Source organism: Diabrotica virgifera, chromosome 6, assembly GCF_917563875.1.
Source record: "Diabrotica virgifera virgifera chromosome 6, PGI_DIABVI_V3a".
NCBI classification, from domain to species: Eukaryota; Metazoa; Arthropoda; class Insecta; order Coleoptera; family Chrysomelidae; genus Diabrotica; species Diabrotica virgifera.
The window spans coordinates 252,335,690-252,359,420 of record NC_065448.1 but is presented as its reverse complement, the minus strand read 5'-3'; the positions used below and the strand labels follow the sequence as shown (position 1 = coordinate 252,359,420).

Here is a 23,731-nt window from a genome sequence, read left to right as displayed (position 1 = left end):
TTCAGTAGTACCGTTTCATCCCTCCTATTGCTTACCCTCTTTCCTCACCCTTACAGATAGACAATATACCCCAGGCTGTGGGTGAAAAAACGTGATATAATTCAGGAATTTTTGAAACCTATCAGGTGTTGTAAAGGACGATGCCAGGAATAACTTATACTAAAATGTAACCAAAAATTTTGTGCGGTTTTTTATTTATGACGATTTTCATTTGTTAAATTTACAATTTTTAAAGATTTTTAATTTTGCAGCTTAGGATATTCATTTTAGAGAAAAACTTTTAAATAGAAAATTATAGTATATTAAAAAAACCTACAATTTGAGCCTTGGCAAGTTTAATTTTGTTAGTACGTTATTGCAAAACAGCCTGCGAAAGGTCCAAAATGGCCGTTTTTTGCAATTGCCTTATTTATTGTAAAAATAACTTTTATGTATTTTTTAAGGCTTTAAAATGAAGATATTTCAATACTAAACATAAAAAAAATTTGTAGTGCCCGATTGGTGAACTTGTTGTTTAGATATTATAATTTGTTTATCCCAAGAGGTCAAACGTCCAAGGCTATAACTTTTTGAAAAAAAAAAATCGTACAGAGTTAATCCACGATCCACTCTCCTTCTAAAGACTTATATTTTCATATTCTGATGTAAATAAATGCGTATAACATTTTTCAACCTATTATTTCGGGTTTGAAAATAAGGGGGCAAATTTCGTTATAAACATTTAGAACTGAAGCCGCCCCTGTACATCCTATGAGTTTTTAACTTGCAGGTTATTGTTGCTGAAGACAAAATAAAGATTCAAAACTAAATAAAAATTTTCTACGACCAACTGAAGCTGAGATAATTGTTTTTGTTTTCTTAAATCGTAGTGACTTTATTTATAACAATTAAGAAATTATTTCACAGTCATTGACTAAAGAAAGACTGATATTATCTTAAAATAAAAATTATTTTGACTGAAAGTTACATTTAATTATTAAAACTGATTTTTAAAATGTAATGGAGATTTATTTTTCGTTACGACTATGATTTATTGTGTTGGTTGCCCTTAGCAACGGCTAGCAACTTATAATACATTGTATCACGGTTTTTACTTTAAATGTTAAAGCACCGCTTGGATTGACATGAAATTTGGCAAACACATAGATAACATGTTAAAGAATAAAAATGATATTGGGTATCTGTGTGCTTTTCTCCTGGGGGTGAGTTTCACCCCTTATGAGGGGTGAAACAATATAGGTTCAAACTAAGTTCGGAAATGGATAAAACGGCTAATTCTAAGCACTTTTCGTTCTATAGCATTTTTTCACCAAGTTAATATCTTTCGAGTTATTTTCGAGTAAATACCTTAATTTTTCAACAACAAAAAAACACGTTTTTAGGCGGTTTTTGACAAATAACACAAAAAATAAGTGTTTTATTGAAAAAATGGGTTTTAACAAAAATATAGCGAATTAAAAATTGAAAAAAATTATGTATGCATGAAATCTCTTTATATGATCTGTAAGTATCATCGGTTCAAAGGGCTTATTTAAAAAAAAAATTGGTTTTAAAGTAAATCTGTTTTAATTTTTAATTTAAAAAAAATGTTTTTTTCTAAATAACTTAAAATTTATTAATGTGACCAAAAATCACAAAGAGTAAAAAAATTTAGTTTTTGCTGTTATGAATATACTGGATTTTTTGCTTTTTTTGGAAGGCAAAAATTTGTTAAGATATGGCTGTTCTAAATTTGCATACACTCGTGATTATTGACTAGTTCATGTGCTTTTAACTACTGCCCCTTCAAAAATAAGCACTTTGAACCTATGAAACTTACAGACATAAACGACACATACACGAGTAAAACAACATTGAAGTAAAATTAATAAATTTCATTTTTGATGCTAATTAGGGGGTGACTTTCCCGAGTTTTTTGACCAAAAAAAAGAGATCAACTTTATTTTCAGCGTAACTTGCTTACTTTTGATGCTATAAACTTTTTTTTAAAATAGATATACATATTTTTTAAAAACTTTAAACAAGTTGTAATAATTTTTCTCCAAAAAGTGCATGATTTTTCGGTTATTTCACGTTGAAATAATTCACTTTGAAATTTGACGGATATGAACCTCTTTTTCATTAGCTAGAACTTTGTTTCTACTGGGTCTAGAGATTTCACGCGTACACCATTTTTTTCAATTTTTAATTTGCTATATTTTTGTTAAAACTCTTTTTTTCAATAAAATACTTATTTTTGGAGTTATTTGTCAAAAACCGCCTAAAAACGTGTATTTTTTGTTGTTGAAAAATGAAGGTATTTACTCGAAAATAACTCTAAAGGTATTAACTTGGTGAAAAAATGCTATGGAACAAAAGGCGCTTAGAATTAGACGTTTTATCCAGTTCCGAACTTATTTTGAACATATATTTTTTCACCCCTTATTAGGGGTGAATCTCACCCCTAGGACAAAAGCACACAGAGGCCCAATATCATTTTTATTCTTTAACATATTATCTATGTGTTTGCCAAATGTCATGTCAATCCAAGCGGTGCTTTAAAATTTGAAGCGAAAACCGTGATTCAATGTATTATAAGTTGCTAGCCGTTGCTAAGAGCAACCGACACAATAAATCACAGTCGAAACGAAAAATAAATCTCTACTACATTTTAAAAATCATTTTTAATAATTAAATGTAACTTTCGGTCAAAATAATTTTTATTTTAAGATAATATCAGTCTTTCTTTAGTCAATGACTGTGAAATAATTTCTTAATTATTATAAATAAAGTCACTACGACTTAAGAAAACAAAAACAATTATCTGGGCTTCAGTTGGTCGTAGAATATTTTTATTTGATTCTGAATCTTTATTTTGGCTTCAGCAACAATAATCTGCAAGTTAGAAACTCATAGGATGTACAGGGGCGGCTTCAGTTCTAAATGTTTATAACGAAATTTGCCCCCTTATTTTCAAACCCGAAATAAGAGGTTGAAAAATGTTATACGCATTTATTTACATCAGAATATGAAAATATAAGTCTTTAGAAGGAGAGTGGATCTTGGATTAACTCTGTACGATTTTTTTTTCAAAAAGTTATAGCCTTGGACATTTGACCTCTTGGGATAAACAAATTATAATATCTAAGCAACAAGTTCACAAATCGGGCATTACAAATTTTTTTTATGTTTAGTATTAAAAGATATTGATTTTAAAGCCTTAAAAAATACATAAAAGTTATTTTTACAATAAAAAACGCAATTGCAAAAAACGGCCATTTTGGACCTTTCGCAGGCTGTTTTGCAATAACGTATTAACGAAATTAAACTTGCAATAGCTCAAATTGTAGATTTTTTAATTTACTACAATTTTCTAATTAAAACTTTTTCTCTAAAATGAATATCCTAAGCTGCAAAATTAAAAATCTTTAAAAATTGCAAATTTAACAAATGAAAATCGTCATAAATAAAAAACCGCACAAAATTTTTGGTTACATTTTAGTATAAGTTATTCCTGGCATCGTCCTTTACAACACCTGATAGGTTTCAAAAATTCCTGAATTATATCCTGAAATCGACCTATTTTTCACCCACAGCTTGGACTAATATTAGACAATTTGCGATTTAGAATTTTTTCTCTTCTCCTACACCCGCCAAAGGGTGAGCTTCTCTCTCGTACCTCTCGCCACACGTGAGGGAGCAACCTCTCGCTCTCCTCTATGATCTTTCGGTGGTTAACAGGGGTACCGGCTCATCTCTTGACGGTACATCTCATTAATCTCTTTGCCTAGCGCCAACCCAAGCTAGTCATAAACATTAGCCGAAACCAACAATAGCAATACGTGTTACGTTACGTGACGAACAGTAATTCGCGAGTGATTGCATACATCATCGCGGAAATCAAAATTCAATTCGTGTGTGACCACGGCTCTAGTGATCTACAACGTTTCACAACTTGATAAGACTCTTTATCTAAATATCAATATTGTCTGTATAAAACATTATATTTTATATTTCCACTTGAACCTAACAATCCTAACTACAGTCCACAATCATACCCTCTGAAAGTATATTCATACTCTCACATATGTACAAGTTATCATACAGCGGTTGTATCCAGAAAGTTGGTTACACAGTAGAAATCTATAGATTTTCGGATCTGGGACTTCTCAATGTGTAAATATTTTGTATTTTTTTAAAACCCATTCTATTGTAGATTATTGTTATTACTTACAGGTAGTCATTCACCTCAGCCTCCTGCTCAACAAAAGCCAATTGGAGAAATACTAGAACAAGCAATACACCTAACTCCAATATTTCTTATTCAACAACATAAACCAGAATTAGCACTAGAAAGGTAAGAACTATTTTACTAAACTAATTTGCGGAGAGTATTTTATTAATTCTTCTTCCTCTTCTTCAGCCTGTTTGCATCGATTTCTGGACAAAGGCCTCCCCATGAGTTCTCCATTATTCTCTGTTTTATGCTATTTGGTGCCAGTTTCTCTCCATTTTTGCTTTGATGTCATCTAGCCATCGTTTTTGTGTTCTTCCTCTACTACGACTATGCTCGCTTGGTCTCCAATGTATAATGTTTCTCGTCCACCTTTCGATGTTTCATATATGTTCCCTCAGAGATACTCCTAACATAGCTCATTCAATCGCCCTCTGTATCGTTTTCAATCTATTGGCTGATACCTCTGTAAGTGTCATTGTCTCCATTCCATAGGTCATAACTGGTAGAATACAACTGTTGAATACCCTTTTTTTTTATTAATTAATACTGTTGAATTAAGTTTTTTTTAATAACGTCTTTCCATTATTTTTTATCCATTTTTTTATCAAGATATCATTTAGTTCTTAAAAAAAAGTGTTACAAAGTCCGAGCAGTCCGATTTCTACACATCTTTCATTAGGTATTCTATACTTTGAGATGTTTCTTGGATTTTGTGATACCCACCTAAAGCATTGCTCCCTTTAAAATGTCATATGTCAAAATCAAACCAGTATTTTTAAATGTCATATAAAGCATCATCATCATCAGTGGCGTCACAGCTCTTTATGAGCCAAATCATTACAGTGGCGTCACAGCCGCATCATTATTCTAGTTCAATCAGAGAGTGCAGCAGGCACCTCTACCGGTTTCGAAACTTATTAGTCTCTCATCAGGAGGCACATATGCTGCCCTCTCTAACCCAACTAGGACAAACCCCGGCGTGCAGTCACGAATTGCAACGAACAAAATGGCAGGGATGCCCTAGCGGCAACTGCTAGCAAAAGACTAAGTTTTCAATCTAATATCACATAAAGCAATATCAAAAAATGTTACTCTACATCCTACCAGATTGAAAACAATGGGAACCTTCTCTGGTTACACCTCCGAGGCTTCTACAATATACAAGCCATAGCTGGGACTAAGGAAGATGAGGGAATTTTACAATTTATAATTCACGTCCCATCTGCTAAGCGCGGTAAAGTTATAACAAGAATGGTTCCCTTCGTACTCCAATAAGAGTAAACATGTAAATCAAAAATGAATAAACCATTTTCAATTTCGTTGCAACACGAAAATACAGCCGCATCATTATTCATTTTTGATTTACATGTTTACTCTTATTGGAGTACGAAGGGAACCATTCTTGTTATAACTTTACCGCGCTGAGCAGATGGGACGTGAATTATCAATTGTAAAATTCCCTCATCTTCCTTAGTCTCAGCATCCGTTATGGCTTGCAAATTGTAGAAGCCTCAGAAGTGTAACCAGAGAAGGTTCCCATTGTTTTCAATCTCGTAGGATGTAGAGTAACATTTTTTGATGTTATTTTATGTGCTATTAGATTGAAAACTTAGCCTTTTTCATCTTTTTTTTTATTTCAGGTACAGAAATTCACTATGCGCCGTAGAAGCCCATGGCGTTAATAATATTAGACTGAAATTCATGTGTCAAATGGCAGAATTGTTACTTCAGGGTCTAGTAGGAGAGAAATATAAACCTCCTTCGAGCTCTCCTCCTAAGAGCTCCATATGGAAGCCTAAATTTTATGCATCATTAAATCAAGTGAGTATATTATCTTTGGGGGAATTTATTGTATTCGTTTTGTTACAAAACATTAGTTGACAATGACATTGTCATAATCAACATAGAGATGACTCTTTCGTTCAGTTTTTGAATGTTCTTGGATAACCGTTACTTGAATAATCGTTTAAATTATTAATTAATCTAATTAATAAGATTATTTTTTCACTATGTATTTAGTGATTACAATAATTTATATATTATACAATAAAAAATAATAAGCGAGAAAAGAGAAAAAGTGATAAAGTAATTTTAATAATATACTCTTACTATGAAACGCTTAGGTAAATTTTGAACATCTTTAACAACAAAATACTTGGATCACAGAATATACCCTGGTGTATTATGTGCTTGGATCTTCCATAAATAATAAACAATACATACTTTCTATTAATTTCACGTCTTAAATCAATTATTTATCACATACAATATGAATATTATTTAATAAACAATTCAAAATATTCCTGAAGCCTTATCAAATATTTATATTGTGAATGTTCGATTTGGAAAATATCACCACGGACATGGTGTTCATTTTTTTTTCGAATCCTTGAAAAACTAATAAATATTTTTGAAAAAATTAAACGCAGAATGAAAGATTACATTATTACCGAGAGCCGAAACTCCCTTAGAAAAAATAAAAACTTTCTTTTGAATGAGATATTTGAAATTAAACATCACACTCAATTTTCTCTTCTTTTTTACCCCTGTAACTTATTAAAATAAACATTATAGAATTTTTCAGGGACTTTCTACACTCGGTAATGATGTAATCTTTCATTCTGCGTTTACATTTTTCAAAAATACTTATTACTTTTCTCAGGATCGAAAAAAATGAATGCATTTAAAAAGCATTAAAATACTACGCTCTTCAATAAAAGTTATAATAAATTACTTCCTCACTAAATACTATCTATAACAATGTACTTAACAACGAACCTATAATAAGCTTATTTCAACCGTCAATCCCTAAAAATCGATAATAGCTATATTTATAGTGATTATTACAACGATAGTTCTATTTTCGTTCTAATAAATCTAATAAACATAAATAAAGAATAAAAACAATGAAAATAATTGATTATGTCGGAATATTGATTGTAATTGGGTTTTATGATATTTATAAAACTAAAGTTAGTCCAGAAGTACATTATGTAAATCCGTGGGTGATGGTCAAAACGGGATCGAATGAAAAAATAATGATTTACGCATTATCGGATAACAGTTGAAGTGAAAGGACGTGCATTTTCTACATCGCTTGTAATTTGATAAGGCAGCATTTTAAGACAAATAATTTGTTGAGATGTGACCCACAGAACTAATTTAATTAGGTGATAAAGACAAGCATTACTGAGAGAGAAGACAGGTATTCCTAAAAAGTGATACAGGAAATAAGGTAAGGAAACTTTTTCACTGACATGTGGTGACTGTCCACAAACTTAAATCGGTCAAACTGGCATAATCTTTGACAAACGCATAGCCGAAAACACAAGGGCTTTCAAAAATAGAAAACCATATTCTAAGTACGCACTTCACCTTCTAGATCTCGATCATAATCATTCTTTTGGTCATTCATTATTTTCATCATTCAATACTTTGTAATAAATATGTGTGAGATTAATGCCTTCTGGTCCAAATTAATTAAAACTCTTATTTCTATTCAAATACAGCTGGTTCCAAAAAAAACTGATACGACTCTTAAAGCGTATTTTGTAGAAAATTGAGCAGTGTATTTTCTTCTTCTTCTTCTTCTTTTTATTTTTGGTCTCGCTGCAAGGCAATTACCAGCATGATTTATAGACGATCTTGGTGTAGTCTGGCTCTAAGCCATATCAAAATCGCTGACTATGTTTTTGTAAAAAGCTTTTGATGAGGTGTGATATAATGAATATGAGTTTAATTATATTTTATTTATTATATTTTGAAGGATAAATACTTATTATTTACATACTGTCACTGTCACTTCCAAATTATATTAAAATTTGTCCAGATAACTTCAACCTCAAAAAATGGCTGTTTGCTTGTTTATTTTATTATTTGTCTGTCATAATAAATATAATATAATGTCAGACCAATCATACACTGCTCAAAATGATCAAATCTTACTAAGAGTCGTATCAGTTTTTTTAGGAACTAGCTGTACATATATTTTCGGTTTACCATATCGATGACTAAATCATAATAACTTGTTTATAATCGCGACCTATCCTAAACGTGTATACTTGCTAACTACAACAATAATCATAATAAACTGCTCGTCAAAAGTTAGGGATATAGAAAATTCTGCTGATTTTCATAGTTGATTTTCTCGCGAACAGACGGATTCCGCAATTTTTTTTTATTTTAGCCTTTTCTTTAGTATTTACAAAGTTAAACAAATGTTTACTCAAACTTATTTTTTGTACTTATACCGGGTGGAAGAAAAAAATATGTTTTTCTTGTGTTAAGTTTGAGACACCCTGTAGGGAGAACGAGATACAAATGTGAGTATACATCAGAATAGTATTGTAGTCTTATGTTTTGTGAACATGCTGTTGGTTGAATGTCCCTGATATCTTTAGAAACAAAAAAAAAAATAGACGGTTTTGTAATTTAAGATGTGTTTTAACCGAAACAAAAGTTTGAGACACCTTGTAGGGAGAAAAAGGCACAAAGGTGAGTATACCCCGATATTATGTTGTAGTCTCATATTTTTTAAATATTTTATTTTTTTAATTTCTCTGATATCTTTAATAACAAAGAAACTAGACGGTATTACTATTAATATGTTTTTCTATGTTTCACATATGTGTGATGTGACGCATGTCGTCAGTTAAAACACATATTAAAGAGTAATATCGTCTAGTTTCTTTGTTATTAAGATATCAGAGAAATTAAAAAAATAAAATATTCACAAAATATGAGACTACAACAAAATATCGAGGTATACTCAACTGTGTGCCTTTTTCTCCCTACAAGGTGTCTCAAACTTTTGTTTCGGTTAAAACACATGTTAAATTACAAAACCGTCTATTTATTATTTCTAAAGATATCAGGGACATTCAAAAAACAAAATGTTCACAAAACATAAGACTACAATACGATTTCGATATATACTCCCATTTATACCTCGTCCTCTCTACAGGGCGCGGGCGCCTCAAACTTAACATAAGAAAAACATTTCTTTTCTTCCACCCGGTATAAGTACAAAAAAAAAGTTTGAGTAAACCTTTGCATAACTGTGTAAATACTAAAAAAATTATAAAATAATAAAAAAAAATTAGCGGAATCCGTTAATCTGTTCACGAAAAAATCTACTATAAAAATTCAGCAGAATTTTCTATATCCCTAACTTTTGACGAGCAGTTTATCTTTCTCGACCGAGTTAATGTTTATATACACCTTTAAATAATAACAAACATGACAATCCAATGTTACTCGCGGTTATTGAATCCAAGAACAGATACTACATCGATTAATGACTTTGAATGAGTTTTAAACATATTTTATACAGAATGTCCTATTTTATATTACAACTTGGCCATGTCTATTCGATTTGTTAAAGTTACAGAATGGGGCTGATTATTTGTTTTATTTGCAGTTTATTCCCAGAAATGAATGCGAAGAAACGATACTGCTACTTTTAGTTGCCGAATCCATGGCAGTTAGAAACGCAGTCCTGTCACAATCACCGGAATTTAGAGATATACGACTAAGCGCCTATCAGGATGCTGAAACAGTATACGATTTACTAACAGTAGCTACAGTTCGTTGGGGACAAATTGAGCTTTTACAAGAGGTACGTATATTTTAAACGATTTTATATACTTCACTTCTGCTTTGTCTCTTTGTCATTTTGTCCTGGAATAATCTTGTGGTTGATTTTAAACATACTTCCCGAATAAGTAGAGATCCGAAACTTTCAGAATAGCTCAGAACTCGATGACATTGCAATATTCAACAGCTTTTACATGGACGCATTGAGCTCTCTTATTCCTAAAAATCATAGTTATTTTAATACTGTTGCACTAGAACTTATATGCTAAGTATTTATCTCCGTACCTAACATCCAATATGATCTAGTGACTAGTGGCTAGGATAGCTGGATTTCACCCAGGAGGCTCGGGTTTGATTCCCGGTATCCCGGAAATTCCGAAACCCTTTTTGTTTTTTCATTTTAATCCAACGTTTCTTCAATCTGTTTATTCCTTCTGTTTCTTAAAATAGGCATCTGTTTGTGAGATGATTTCTTCGTTGAAGTCAAATCTCTTTCCGCCTAGCCATTTCTTTAAGTTTGGGAATAAGAAATAGTCACTCGGGGCTAAATGTGGAGAATGGGGCGGATGAGGGAGCAATTCGTAGCCTAATTAATAGATTTTTGTCTTGGAAACTGGACATGTGTGTACCCTTGCATTGCCCTGGTGGAGAAGAACTTTCTTCTTGGCCAAATGCGGTCGTTTTTTTTCAATTGCTCATGGAATCTCCTTCTTCTAGGATTTCAAGATTATTCTGTAAGTCTTCACTGTTTTCTGCTATCAATACCGTGTCGTCTGCAAATAGCAGCTCCGATAGTTGAGTCTGTTTCATTTGCCAGTACCTAATGTTAGATTTCTCATTCTTCTCATGACTTTCTTTATTGCTTCATCCAGTACCACTGAGAATAGCAGTGGACTCAACACGCATCCCTGTTTGACGCCTTGACTTGTAGTAAATTCACTGGATTTCTTGTTATTGGTTCTTACTGTATTTGTATTATTTTTGTACATATCCTTTATTACTTCTATTATGTTCCTGTCGACTCCCCTTTCTTTTTGTGTCTTCCATACGTCCTTTCTTCGTATTCGCCTTTTCCTGGTCGATGAAGCATATATGTATCTTTCTATTCTTATTGATTACCTTCTCAATAGTATAGATATCTACTTACTATTATTAATGTTTGAATAAATATCTGCTAAATCATTTTTTATGTAAAAATTACCTTTTTAATTATTTTTTAGTCGTTAGAACGTTCGATGAAATTTTCGTTTGACGAAGCTCACATGTGGAAACAGTACGCATTAAGCCTTTTAGCGATCAATAGTTTTGACCAAGCATTATCAGTTCTAAGAGAAGTTATTAGATTAGAGCCAAATGATGCTAGCAACTGTCTTTTAGCTGCCAAATTATGTTACGAACATCTTAATTTAATCGTTGAAGGTATGTATCAAATGAAATATAGTCCCCAGTACACCGTCACTTTCTGAAAAAGATAACAAAAGTCTTAAAAATGATTTTAACTTCTTCGTTTGAACGAGTCTACCACTTTCTGAAAATTTTCAGAAATAACAAAACTGTACCGCGCTAGAGTGACATCTCGCAGGGGTCGGACTCGACCTTCTTTTTTGTCTGACAAAAATAATTTCTTTTATTTTAACGTATAATATTTTCGATTAAAATTAAAAATGATAGTTTTGCAATAATAAGACATAACCGTGCTAAAGCTACAAATTTACATTCTGAAAATTTTCAGAAAGTGGTAGACTTGCTTAAACGAAACTAAGACTTTTGCAATATTTTTTAAAAAAGGACGGTGTTCTTGGGTCTAATATAATAAACTGACCAAACAAAAGGTTAATATGTATCATTTTTTTTTTCAAACTGCTAACATGCATTAAACATGCTAACAAAAATGAAAAATCACCACGACACGTGAAATAGATGGAAGAGTCAATTGACTCAACAAGGGGAGTCCATTATACAATATGTAAACATTTCATTTAATTATAAAACAAAACTATATATTTCTACCAACCTTTTATTTATATCATACTAGCTGACCCGGCAAACCTCGTACTGCTTCAACAGATAAAAACAAACTTGTGTATACAATAAACTTAAAATAAACAAAAGGAATTCGTAATTAATAAACAAAAAATGCTCGATGTGAATGAGGTTTTATTATTATTTTTAATTAATTACACATGATTTTTTAATTAAAAAAGTTTAGTTAGAAGTAACAAAATAAAGTTTGTAGTGCAACAGTTACAATCTTAAATTTGTTTATCTTATAATGAATATAACAACTTTATTTTATCTACAGTCGGAAAAATGAAAGAATACCCATGAACGAACATATTAAACACGCTGTATTTTCCTGTCACCGTGTTACAAAGAAAATTGCCCAGCGCAAGTACATGTAATAATAATAATTATTATTATAATAATAATTATTACATGTACTTGCGCTGGTCAATTTTTTGTGTGACACGGTGTGGCAGGAAAATACAGCGTGTTTTATATGTTTGTTCATGGGTATTCTTTTATTTTTCCTACTGTACATTCAAAATAACCCTGTATTTATGATTGGGTTCGGGGTGGTTCCAACTCTATAGGTGTTGATTAAATAAAATAAAATTAAATTAAAATTAAATAGAATTAAATAAAATTTCATAAAATTAATGAAATTAGATAAAAATAAATAAAATTAAATACAAATAAATAAAATCATATTAATTCAAATACAATTAAATAAAGCTAAAAAAATTAAATAAAAATAATAAAATTTAATAAAAGTAAATAGAATCTAATAAAAATAAATAAAATGAAATAAAATTAAAAAAAATAAATGGAATTAATTGGCTGAAAGACTTCGGTCGATGGCCTTTTGGTACATTGTATCAATAAAGTATGTCTCTCTCTCTGGAATTAAAAATGAAATAAAATAAAATAAACGAAAATAAATAAAATACTTAAATTAAATAAAATTAAACAAAATTAATGAAAATTAAATAAAATTTTATAATTTTCTGCTTGTTATTTTCGTGTGCTCAGAATTTTTCTCCTGCTTACGTTTCGTCAAAAAAGTTCCGTTTAGAGATATTTTTTGAAAATTTCGCATAATTAAAAAATTCATATTTTGCCCAGTTTGAGTCCCAAAGTTAAACTGTTTCACTTATCTTCAATGAAATTTGTCGCTCGTTCTTCTTTTGTCCTCAGAATATTTCTACGGCTTGAGATATTGTATTTCGGACACCGATTGCGATAGAGAAAACAATTTAGTACGGTTGTGCTCGGAATTGCAAGGAGTCTTACCTACTTAATTTCGTATTTTTCAGGTCATTATTATGAGAGTTATGGCGTCATCAGCAACCCACCTTGTGACGTACGGATATGAAAAATAGATAACAACCTATTCTCAGTTCTGCCGAATATAGGCGTAAAATTTCATAAAAATCGGTCAAACCATTTCGGAGGAGTATGGCAACAAATACTGTGAAAAGAGCATTTTATACATATAGATGTAAAAATTTTGGTGGCTACTAAAATGACTATATAAAACCGTATAAACCTTCCCTGAACTTCTACAAATAATTCAACATCAAAATTAGCCAAATCGGTTCAGCCATTCTCGAGTTTTAGCGAGACACACGAACAGTAATCGATTTTTATATATATAAGATTAGTGTAATGAAATAGTGGTTGATATTTACCAAAATAATCAATTTTGCTATTTAACATTTTGTTGTCTTAAAAATGGGTAAAATTTATACCGTTTATACATAATTACAAGGATCCAGATAAAAATGAAGATATTGAACAAGTGGATAATGTGAAATACTCAGGAGTATGGATTTCGGAAGATCTAAATCCGAAATCAGAAATTCGATCAATAATAGAGCAGCCTTTTTGAAGATAAGGAAATTTCTGAGTAACCAAAGACTCAATCTACAAATCCTATATCGGATGGTAAAATGTTATACAGTGCGGTGGAGTAAGTGTTGCCCCCCCCCTGTTAACTTGTTTATTTTAAGAATATAAGCAAAACGCTCGGACAGGTCGATTTTTAAACTAACCATAGTATATTATAGCATCAACGTTTCGAACTTTACGCGATCCCTCTTCAGGTGACAGGCATAACTTTGATTTTTTTAAATGGTAAAGTACATCATGTGACACCTCATTTAACAGCTTTTCAAATACTGATTTCAAAAATGTATAATACTTTAATCCTTTTTGAGATCGCAGGCCCAAAATTTTCGGTCGAACTCTTTTTAAACGCATTTATTTTTTTCGAATTCTGAGAAAACTAATAAGATTTTTGAAAAATTTAAACGCAGAATAAAAGATTAGATTATTACCGAGGGCTGACAGTCCCTTAGAATAAACAAAAAGTTTCTTTTGAATGATATATTTGAAATTAAAAATCACGCTAAATTTTCTCTTTTTTCCACCACTGTGACTTATTAAAATAAACATTATAGGAGTTCTCAGGGACTTTGGACCATCGAGAATACTGTAATATTTCATTCTGCGTTTAAATTTTTCAAAAATATTTATTGGTTTTTTCAGGATTCGAAAAAAATGATTGCATTTAGAAAGAATTCGACCGAAATTTTTCGCCTACGCTCTCAAACAGGATTACAGTATTATACATTTTTGAAATCAGTATTTTAAAAGCTGTTAAATGCGGACTGGGACGTTTCGCCGTCGCCGTTTCGCCGTCGAGCCACTTCGCCGTCGGCCATTTCGCCGTCGAGCCAGTTCGCCGTCGGCCGTTTCGCCGTCGCCATCCCGGCATTGGTTAAGTTTACAAGAACGTGATAACATACTAACTTTTTTTATACTAAATGTCAGTGTAAATAAAATGCTGATGTTGGTAGTTAAACCAAGTTTTATTTTCGTATTCAACTATACATTGTTTTCGTCTGAAAAATAAAATATTTACAGTATTAAAAATATGACTATTATGAGATCCCCGGAAATAAACAATATTGAGAAAAGGAATTTCAATTTCAATTGTTTTTACTGTATCAAAAATAAAAAACTTCATTATGCAAAAGTGTTCGAAATATAATCGTTCGAAAACCATTCAAAACTTATATACAAGTAATGGCGACGGCGAAATGGCTCGACGGCGAAACGGCGACGGCGAAATGGCGACGGCGAAACGGCGACGGCGAAATGTCCTAGACCCGTTAAATGAGGTGTCACATGATGTACTTTACCATTTAAAAAAAATCAAAGTTATGCCTGTCACCTGAAGAGGTATCGCGTAAAGTTCGAAACGTTGATGCTATAATATACTATGGTTAGTTTAAAAATCGACCTGTCCGAGCGTTTTGCTTATATTCTTAAAATAAACAAGTTAACAGGGGGGGCAACACTTATTCCACCGCACTGTATAAACTGTATTCTTCTAAATACGACAGTATGAAGGGTAAAATGGAAGGAAAAAGAAGTCCTGGTAGACGACAAATATCCTGGGCGAAAAACATTCGCGACTGGACCGGGGGTTAAACACACAGATACTTTTAAGAAATGCAGAAGATAGAGACGAATTTGCAATGGTTATAGCCATCCTTCATTAGTAGCCATCATAGAAGAAAGAGAATAAATACATAATTACTTATGATGATGTACACATAATTAAAAATTTCGATTACTTGTCTCGTTACATTGATTATTTTCAAGATAAGCGGGCATTAACATCAAAATTTAATCTTAGAATTAATAAAACTAGGCGATTTTTTTATTTTAGGTACAAATTTTAGTATGCAGGCAAGAGAAAAAGCCTTAACATCATCGGACGGGCTTTTGGGTAGATGCCATTTGTATCTAGGAATTGGTTACCACTTGCAAGCCGAAGCCTGTCAGTTGCGGAAAGAAAAAGATCAGTTAAGACACAATGCACTTAATAATTTCAGAAGGTAATGAGCTACTTTGCTATTAACAGCAATTTAGTTTATCTTTTATAACTGTAAATTAACTTAATTTTTACTTTTATATAATTTTATCTAATTTTATTTAATTTAATTAATTTTATTTAAGTTTCTATAAGTGTAATTTATTGTTTATAATTTTAATTAATTATTATATTTAAATTTATTTAGTTTTATTTAATTTTCTCTATTTTTTTTATTTGTTTTTATTTAATTTTGTTTAATTTTTAATCAAATTTAATTAAATTCTGAATCTATACAGAGTTTCTATATATCTAATCTAGTTTTACTCTAAAAAAGTGTGGCACTATATTTTTCCGAAAAACTGAACAAATCAACCCCTATAGGGTTGAAACTATCCCGAAGTCGGTCAGGAATGGAACATTTGGAATCTATATTTAGTTTTAGTATAAAATCATGTGCCGCACTATATTTTTTGATTGAAAATTGAACAAATCACCCCTATGGGTAAAATTGTCACCATATGGGGGTAAAACCACCTCAAACTCAGTCAATAATTTAAAATTCGTCATCTGTATTTGACACCAGTCAAACAACCGAAAATTCAGGATCTGTGCTTACTTAGATAATTGAAGACACATGAAGGATCTATGTGACAAATTTTTCAAAACATGTTTTTATGTTAAAAGTAAGTTGTTCGAACCTAAAAACCTTTCAAACAAGTCAAACACATTTTAAAATTAATATTTTCTAAGTTACTAGAGTGTAAGGGATCTATGTACACAGTAAATTTTAAAATGTAAGTGCATAAGGGATCTATGTACACTTTTTATATACAGTATTATTTTATATACACTATTTTATATACAGCTGGACTATTTAGATACATAAATTGTATTATATTGAGACAATTGTGGCAACTGAGCTCTCTCGATGACAATATGGTTGTTAGCATTAAGGGACATTAACCTCAAAATTGACAACTCATTTCGACTGACACAAATAAACGTCAAAATATGACAATGTATTAGCTAAATATTTTTGGCGTAAGGGAATGGGAAAACTGTTTAGTGTTGAAATTAGTTTTTAAATAAAAAATATTTTAAAAATTAAAGCAAAATTATTAACTCATTAATCATAAACTTTGTTTTTGATTTTTTTATGGACAGCCTTGCTTCAAAACTCACTCATTCTATTCTAACAGCTCTATTGCACCAAAAACTCATACTCGAACAGAAGCTTCAACTAACACAGGTTAGCGCAGTTGCCACAATTATCTCAATGTATTTCCTATGTCCAGCTGAACGATTTACGTACTGTATAAAAAATATATAATAAATATTTTTTTAAGTTTTTTTTAATAGTGTTCATAAATATCTAGGACTACCTATCCTATAAATTTAGTCTATTTAGATCTTATAGTAAAAAAGTTCTAGTATAAAAACTTTAAATTCATTTTTCTCAATAATTTCCAAATGTCACATAGACCCTTCATGCACTTGTGTCTTCAATTATGAAAGTTAAAATATGGGTATAGATATACACTTATATTGGTTATCACATGGTTACCACTCGCGTCAAGATTTTTGAACGACCAGCGATAAGAAGTATTCACTTCAAAAATATGTGTACTAAGTAATATTTTAAAATGTTTTTAGTGCTGTAGAGTTGGAACCAAACGACCATTTATCGAGATATTATCTCGGACTACAATTAGCTATACTCGGAAACATTCCAGAAGCTCAACAACATGTATGTGTTGGTTTGGATCTTCATCCCGAACATTCTACCTCTTTGCATCTTCTCGTTCTGCTATTAACGGCTCAGAGACAACATAGTAGTGCTCTTCTGGTGGTTGAAAATGCCTTGGAAGAATATCCAGATAGCCTCAATCTCATGTACGTGAAGGCATATCTAGATTTACATGAGTTCGGAGGGGAGGTAACAATTTTTTTCACATATCTACTAGGCTGTTCAATAAATTTTGCGATTCGATAAGAAAAACACAATTTTATGGTTTGAAACACACTTTATTATTCAGTATAGTGTTAGACAACTGACTTTACGCGGTTGACTTTACTATTTTATTATTTATGTTTTTAGGCACTAAGTTTAATTTAGTCCTGTCGCCAGTGGGGGTACAACGGCCTCCTTAATTCAGATGGACTTACCCAAGTTTTTTTTATGTATTTTGACCCGTAGAACACGAATTTTTTGGGTAACAGTCGATCCGGATGTCGATAAGATTGTTATAAACAAAGAACTTGAGGAATCACATAACAGCGATTTTTCGCAAAACAAAACATTTTTTTTTATTTTTTGGTTCGTTTTAAGCAAAAAATGTTTTTATAAGTTTTTTCGTAGGATGCATAGTTTTCCACATAAACGCGGTTAAACTGTCAAAAAATCGAAAAATTGCAATTTTTGAACCCGAATAGCTTTTGATTGAAAAATAAAATAGCAATTATGCTTACCGCATTTGAAAGTTTAAGTCAAATTCTATCGGTTTTGATTACTTTCATTGCTAAAAATTAATTTTTTTATTGTTAAACAAAGCTATAAACACCTAGTTATTGAATGATGTTTTCAATGCATTTCTCATTTGAAATCGAACGAGTAGGCGTGCATACAGACAATTTCTACGTAAATTACGTACATTAAAACGCATGCATTGGACACGGGAAACACTATGTGTTTATGGCTTTGTTTAACAAATAAAATCTTAATTTTTAGCAATGCAAATAATCAAAACCGATAGAATTTGACTTGAATTTTCAAATGCAGTAAGCAGAATTGCTATTTTATTTTTTAATCGAAAGTTATTCGGGTTCAAAAATTGCACTTTATCGATTTTTTGAAAGTTCAACCGCGTTTATCTCGAAAACTATGCATCTTACGAAAAAACTTGTAAGATCATTTTTTGCTGAGAATCACCCAAAGAATACAAAAAAATGTTTTGTTTTGCGAAAAATCGCTGTTATGTAATTCCTTAAGTTCTTTGTGTATAACAATGTTATCGACATCCGGATCAACTGTTACCCAAAAAATTCGTATTCTACGGGTCAAAATACATAAAAAAACTTGAGTAAGTCCAGCTGAATTAAGGAGGCCGTTGTACCCCCCTGGCGACAGGACTATCTTAGTTGACTTTATTTATTTTTTTTAATAACTTACTTTTAAACAAATGAAAGACACTGAATTTATATCTTTTATTTTACAAACTACGATATCTAATTTATTTATTACACCAAATTGGATAATTTATCTACATAATTACAATTACAAAAATATATCGCGCTCGATACATATCACAGTACACCGACGTATCTAAATTCACAACTGAACTTAATAATTCCAAAAACCCCTATTTATACATTATTACAATGTTCCAGAACAAGAAAGAATATTACAGAAGAATTCATCTTATTCTAGAATAACAATCGAAGGGTTATTTACATAAATATCAAATAAGCATGTTCTAGAAAGAAATATCGAGGTTGATATACCTGTTAAAAAGGTCCCCCTTTTAAACTCATAAATCAGTAAACAAAAAGGGGTCTCAGACAGTTCGTCGCCAGAAGTTTCTGGTGTTGACAGGGCCGGCCTGGGACCGTGACAATAGTCTTCCTGAATATCAATACACTTCTTGTTCCAACGAGATTCCAATTTATAAATTCCATCCCTGGATGGGCGCTTCCATGCAAAATACGCTTCCACAACAGTTATGACCTCATCATTTGATGAAAAACGCTTTCCACGCATGATTTTTTAGGTATAGAAACAGAGGGAAGTCGCTAGGGGTCAAATCTAATGAATACGGTGGATGAAAATTGACAGATTGAAATTAAACTTCACACGAGTTCATATGAAGAGTACATGGGAAAAACAAGGAATGTCACTTTTTCATTAATTTTGGTTTTCCTCGTCATGTGGTAGCAATAACTGAGTACTACCGACTGGGCTATCGATTTAGTACAATCAATACACAAAAAGATCAGTCTATAAAAATTTTCTAAGAATTTGTATCCAGGCGAAGGACCAGAATTGTCCGCACGCCACTGAACAAAAATAAGGAATGTTAGCCTTAAAAATCCACAAGGAAGAATTTCCTGCAGCTGGCTGTATACCATTAATTACAAGTAAAATTTAATAAAAACATTTTTGTCCTGGTAAAAGGTATATTAGTTTAAAAAGCCCCTATAGGGCTACAAACATATACAAAACGTTTTCGCTCTGTAACAAGAGCATCATCAGTGTTACAAGAACATGGTGAGCCACCCAAAAAAGGTGGGCGGCTCACCATGTTCTTGTAACACTGATGATGCTCTTGTTACAGACCGAAAACGTTTTGTTTCTAGGTTTGTAGCCCAATAGGGGATTTTTAAACTAATATACCTTTACCAGGACAAAAAATTTTTTATTAAATTTGAATGTTAGCAGTTTTTTGGTGCATTATTAAATTAATAAGTTAATATAGATTCATATTATATCAAGATTATAGAATAAGAATTGCTAGAATTCTGCTAAGAATCTTCTAAGTAGTTTTTAGATATCATGAGAGTTAAACCTTTATTGGTGTTTATCTCAATATGTATAAAATGTGAAATTCCTTGTTTTTCCCCTATACTCTTCATATAAAGAGTGTACCAACATTACAAAAAAAAGAATGTGTGTGTACTTTGTACGCACGTAAGAAGTTATACTTCTATTATATGATTTCAACGAAATTAATATACTTTAAACAGTTTATTTATATTTTATTTAAATATTAAAATAATTTTAATACTACTTCTCAAAATTTTTTATTAAAACAGTGCCAAAAATTAAAATAATAAAAGAATAAAACACACACAAACAAACACATTGAAAAATGCCACAAATGATTTCTGAACAATGTAGGAAAATATTTTAACTAAATACGTATTTTCTGGAAAAAAATTATATAATAAATAAACTTACAATCATAAAATGTATAAAAAAAATAAAAAAATAAAAGTTTCCATTGGGGTTCGAAATTCATTCACCTTAAACTTTTACCCCACGGAGACCATGTGTCATCATCATCATGTGCGAAGATCAACTAACTAAACTGATTAAACTTTTGACGGTTCTGAATTTAACCAAATTATTTTGATTTTAAAATGAAATTATTTAGAATTGAAAGAAATATTAAAATACAACAGAACATAGAGTAAGAAAAAATACATTAGATGAATATTGATAGAAATTTTGATGGTAATCAAATTATTTTTTTTTTTTTTTTTTTGGTTTATTGGCTTTGGGAAGAACCCGTTTTGCCACGAAAATTTATAACATTTAAAAGACTATACATATAACTGAACACAATTTGGTACAAATACAATTTTTACAAATCTGTACATATAAATACAGTAACTGAATACAATATTTGGCACAAATACAGTTTTTACAAATCTATACATATATATTTAATACCTAACTGAATAAAATTTGGATTGGTTGATACAGACCTAAAAGTTGAGGAAATTATAAGCGTCTCCTCGTACGACCTAAAAAGTTACAAAAAATAGCTCTTACTTCGGGATTATGGATGCACTCCAGCATAATGGAAAGATAATTTTGAGGAAACGGGATTTTTAGTTTCGTTAGTTCCGTAATAAGGTAAGAGGTGGCATTAGAATTATGACTGCATTGAAAAATCCAGTGATTAAAGTCGTCAAAACTGTCACTGCAGTCACAGAGGGGGGATGTGGCCAATTTCATCTTATAAAGCTTAGAGTTGACTGCTCCGTGTCCAAAGAGGCACCTAATGTATTTGGTGTTAATTTTTCTATTGGGATGGCTTCTTTTAGCAAGCTTTGTAGAAGGAAGTGTTGGAAAAAGCGTGCAGTACTGAAATGCATTGTTAGATCTAATTGTTGTCCATTTGTCTGCCCATTTAGTTCTTAAGTTTTGCTTACATATAGATAATGCGTCTTGTAGCGTTAATTCGGGGGCTTGTTTGCCATCAGTGATAGCTCTTTTTGCCAGTTTGTCAGCTGTTTCGTTTCCCGTTATGGAGGAATGCCCTTTGGCCCATATGAAGAATGTATTTATCTGTTTATAATCTAAGGCTCTTAAGGTTGTCAAAATTTCCACGATTATTGAGTTATTGTATATGGAGGTAACCGGGTACACCAGAGCTGATAAAACAGATTTCGAATCCGATATTATAGCCAAGTTTGACAAGGGTAGCAGTGAATTGTTTGCCCAATCCAAAGCCTTAAATATAGCAAGTGCCTCTGCTGTAAAGATTGTAGAGTTTTTGTTTAGTTTAAACAACAAACTTTCGTTTGTGTTTTCCCTGTACACTGCACATCCTGTTCCAGTAGGGGATTTGGATCCGTCTGTAAAAAATTTATGTACATTACCTAATTTCTCTAATTCTATTTGCATAGATATGTTATTAATTGCTGGGTTATCATTATATTCTGGAAAAATAATATTTGGTTGTGTAAGACATATATCGAATTTAGCCGTGAAGAACGGCAAACCAGAATCATCACGTAGTTCGATGTTTGAGACTGTTGCAAATGCATCAGCTAGAGGGGGACAGTTTCTGTTGTGCCAGTATTTATTAGTGTAGCTATATGCAGTTAAGATGCCTAAATTTTTAATAAGGTCGTTGTGTGTAAATCGTTTTTGTTTAACGACGAATTTTTCAGCTAGTAACTGTCGTCGAAGTTGCATGGGGGGTTCGCCACACTCTGCAAGGAGAGCAGCTGTGGGAGTGGATTTAAATGCACCAAGAACAATGCGTAGAGCCTTGAACTGTACCCTATCTATTTGTGAAAGTCTGGAATTAGTGGCTGATCCATACAAGAAACAACCATAATCTAGGATAGATCGAGTGTACGCTCGGTAGAAAATCAAGTTAATGTTAGGGTCAGCGCCCCAATGATATCTGTTAATTGCTCTTAGGATATTAAGACTTTTTTCACTTTTCTTAATGCATTTTGATATGTGATCAGACCAGGTCAGTTTGCAATCAAATGTGATACCCAAATATGTGTATGTTTTGCAAACAGGTATAGTGTGATTTTGAATTGTAAGGCTATTAAGTTCTGGCAATTGGTGTCTGGTAAAAAATACAATAGCAGATTTATGAGGTGATATTTCAAATCCCTGTTCAGGAAAGTATTTAAAGCAGCAATGCACTATATACTTAAGATTACTAACACATTGAGAGTAGTTTTTATGAGTAGTGTATATAGAAAAATCGTCAGCATATTGTAAAATTCTTGCGTTCATACCAAGGTTGTGAACATCGAGGGTATAGATATTAAATAGAAGCGGGCTCAACACCGACCCCTGTGGCAGACCAGAGTTAACCTCTCTAGGACCTAGAGTATTTGTATTGCATTTTATAAAGATCTGTCGTCTGAGGAACATATTAATAAGAACAAATGCAAATTGTGGTGGTATATGGATGTATGTTAACTTTTCATATAAACAATCCAACAGCACGCTTTCATAAGCACTAGAGATATCTAAAAATAAGGCAGCTGAATAATGGTTTTCTGAAAAAGCCAACTGAATTTCCGTTGCAAGATTGGCTGCACAGTCGAGAGTACCTTTACCTCGCCGAAAACCAAACTGGGATTGGGGGAGGATGTTATTATTTTCTAACCACCATTCTAATCTGAGTTTGATAATTCTTTCCAAAGTTTTTAATACACAAGACATTAGAGAAATGGGTCGCAGAGCTTTGTTGTCACTGACCTTAGGAATAGGAATAATTAGACACTGTTTTAGTGAGGGGTAATCCGTATCTCCTGAAAGTATATTGTTATATATTTTGCAAAGAAAGTGTTTCGCCGAGTCAGGGAGCTTTTTAATCATCATGTAATTGATGCCATCTAAGCCTGGAGCGGTAAGTTTTGACGATTTGATATTAAGTTCTAACTCTCTTAGTGTAACTGGGGCTAGAAGAGAATGATCATGATTACTGGTGGGTGTGTAGTGAATGTAAGGACTAACAAAACTTGGAGCTAATTTATGAAAAAGTATTTCCGCCTCA

General features: G+C 31.8%; 1 protein-coding gene across 1 annotated transcript in view; it reads left to right on the top strand.

Moving 5' to 3' along the window:
• The window catches only part of LOC114338291 (tetratricopeptide repeat protein 7B), a 48,985-nt gene that overhangs the window by 12,416 nt on the left and 12,838 nt on the right, over nt 1-23,731 (top strand). The window contains exons 5-10 of the mRNA XM_028288885.2: nt 4,216-4,336; nt 5,857-6,037; nt 9,636-9,833; nt 11,032-11,230; nt 15,552-15,720; nt 17,352-17,634. Of these exons, the coding sequence (XP_028144686.1) occupies nt 4,216-4,336; nt 5,857-6,037; nt 9,636-9,833; nt 11,032-11,230; nt 15,552-15,720; nt 17,352-17,634 (1,151 nt within the window). The remainder of the gene's footprint in view (nt 1-4,215; nt 4,337-5,856; nt 6,038-9,635; nt 9,834-11,031; nt 11,231-15,551; nt 15,721-17,351; nt 17,635-23,731) is intronic.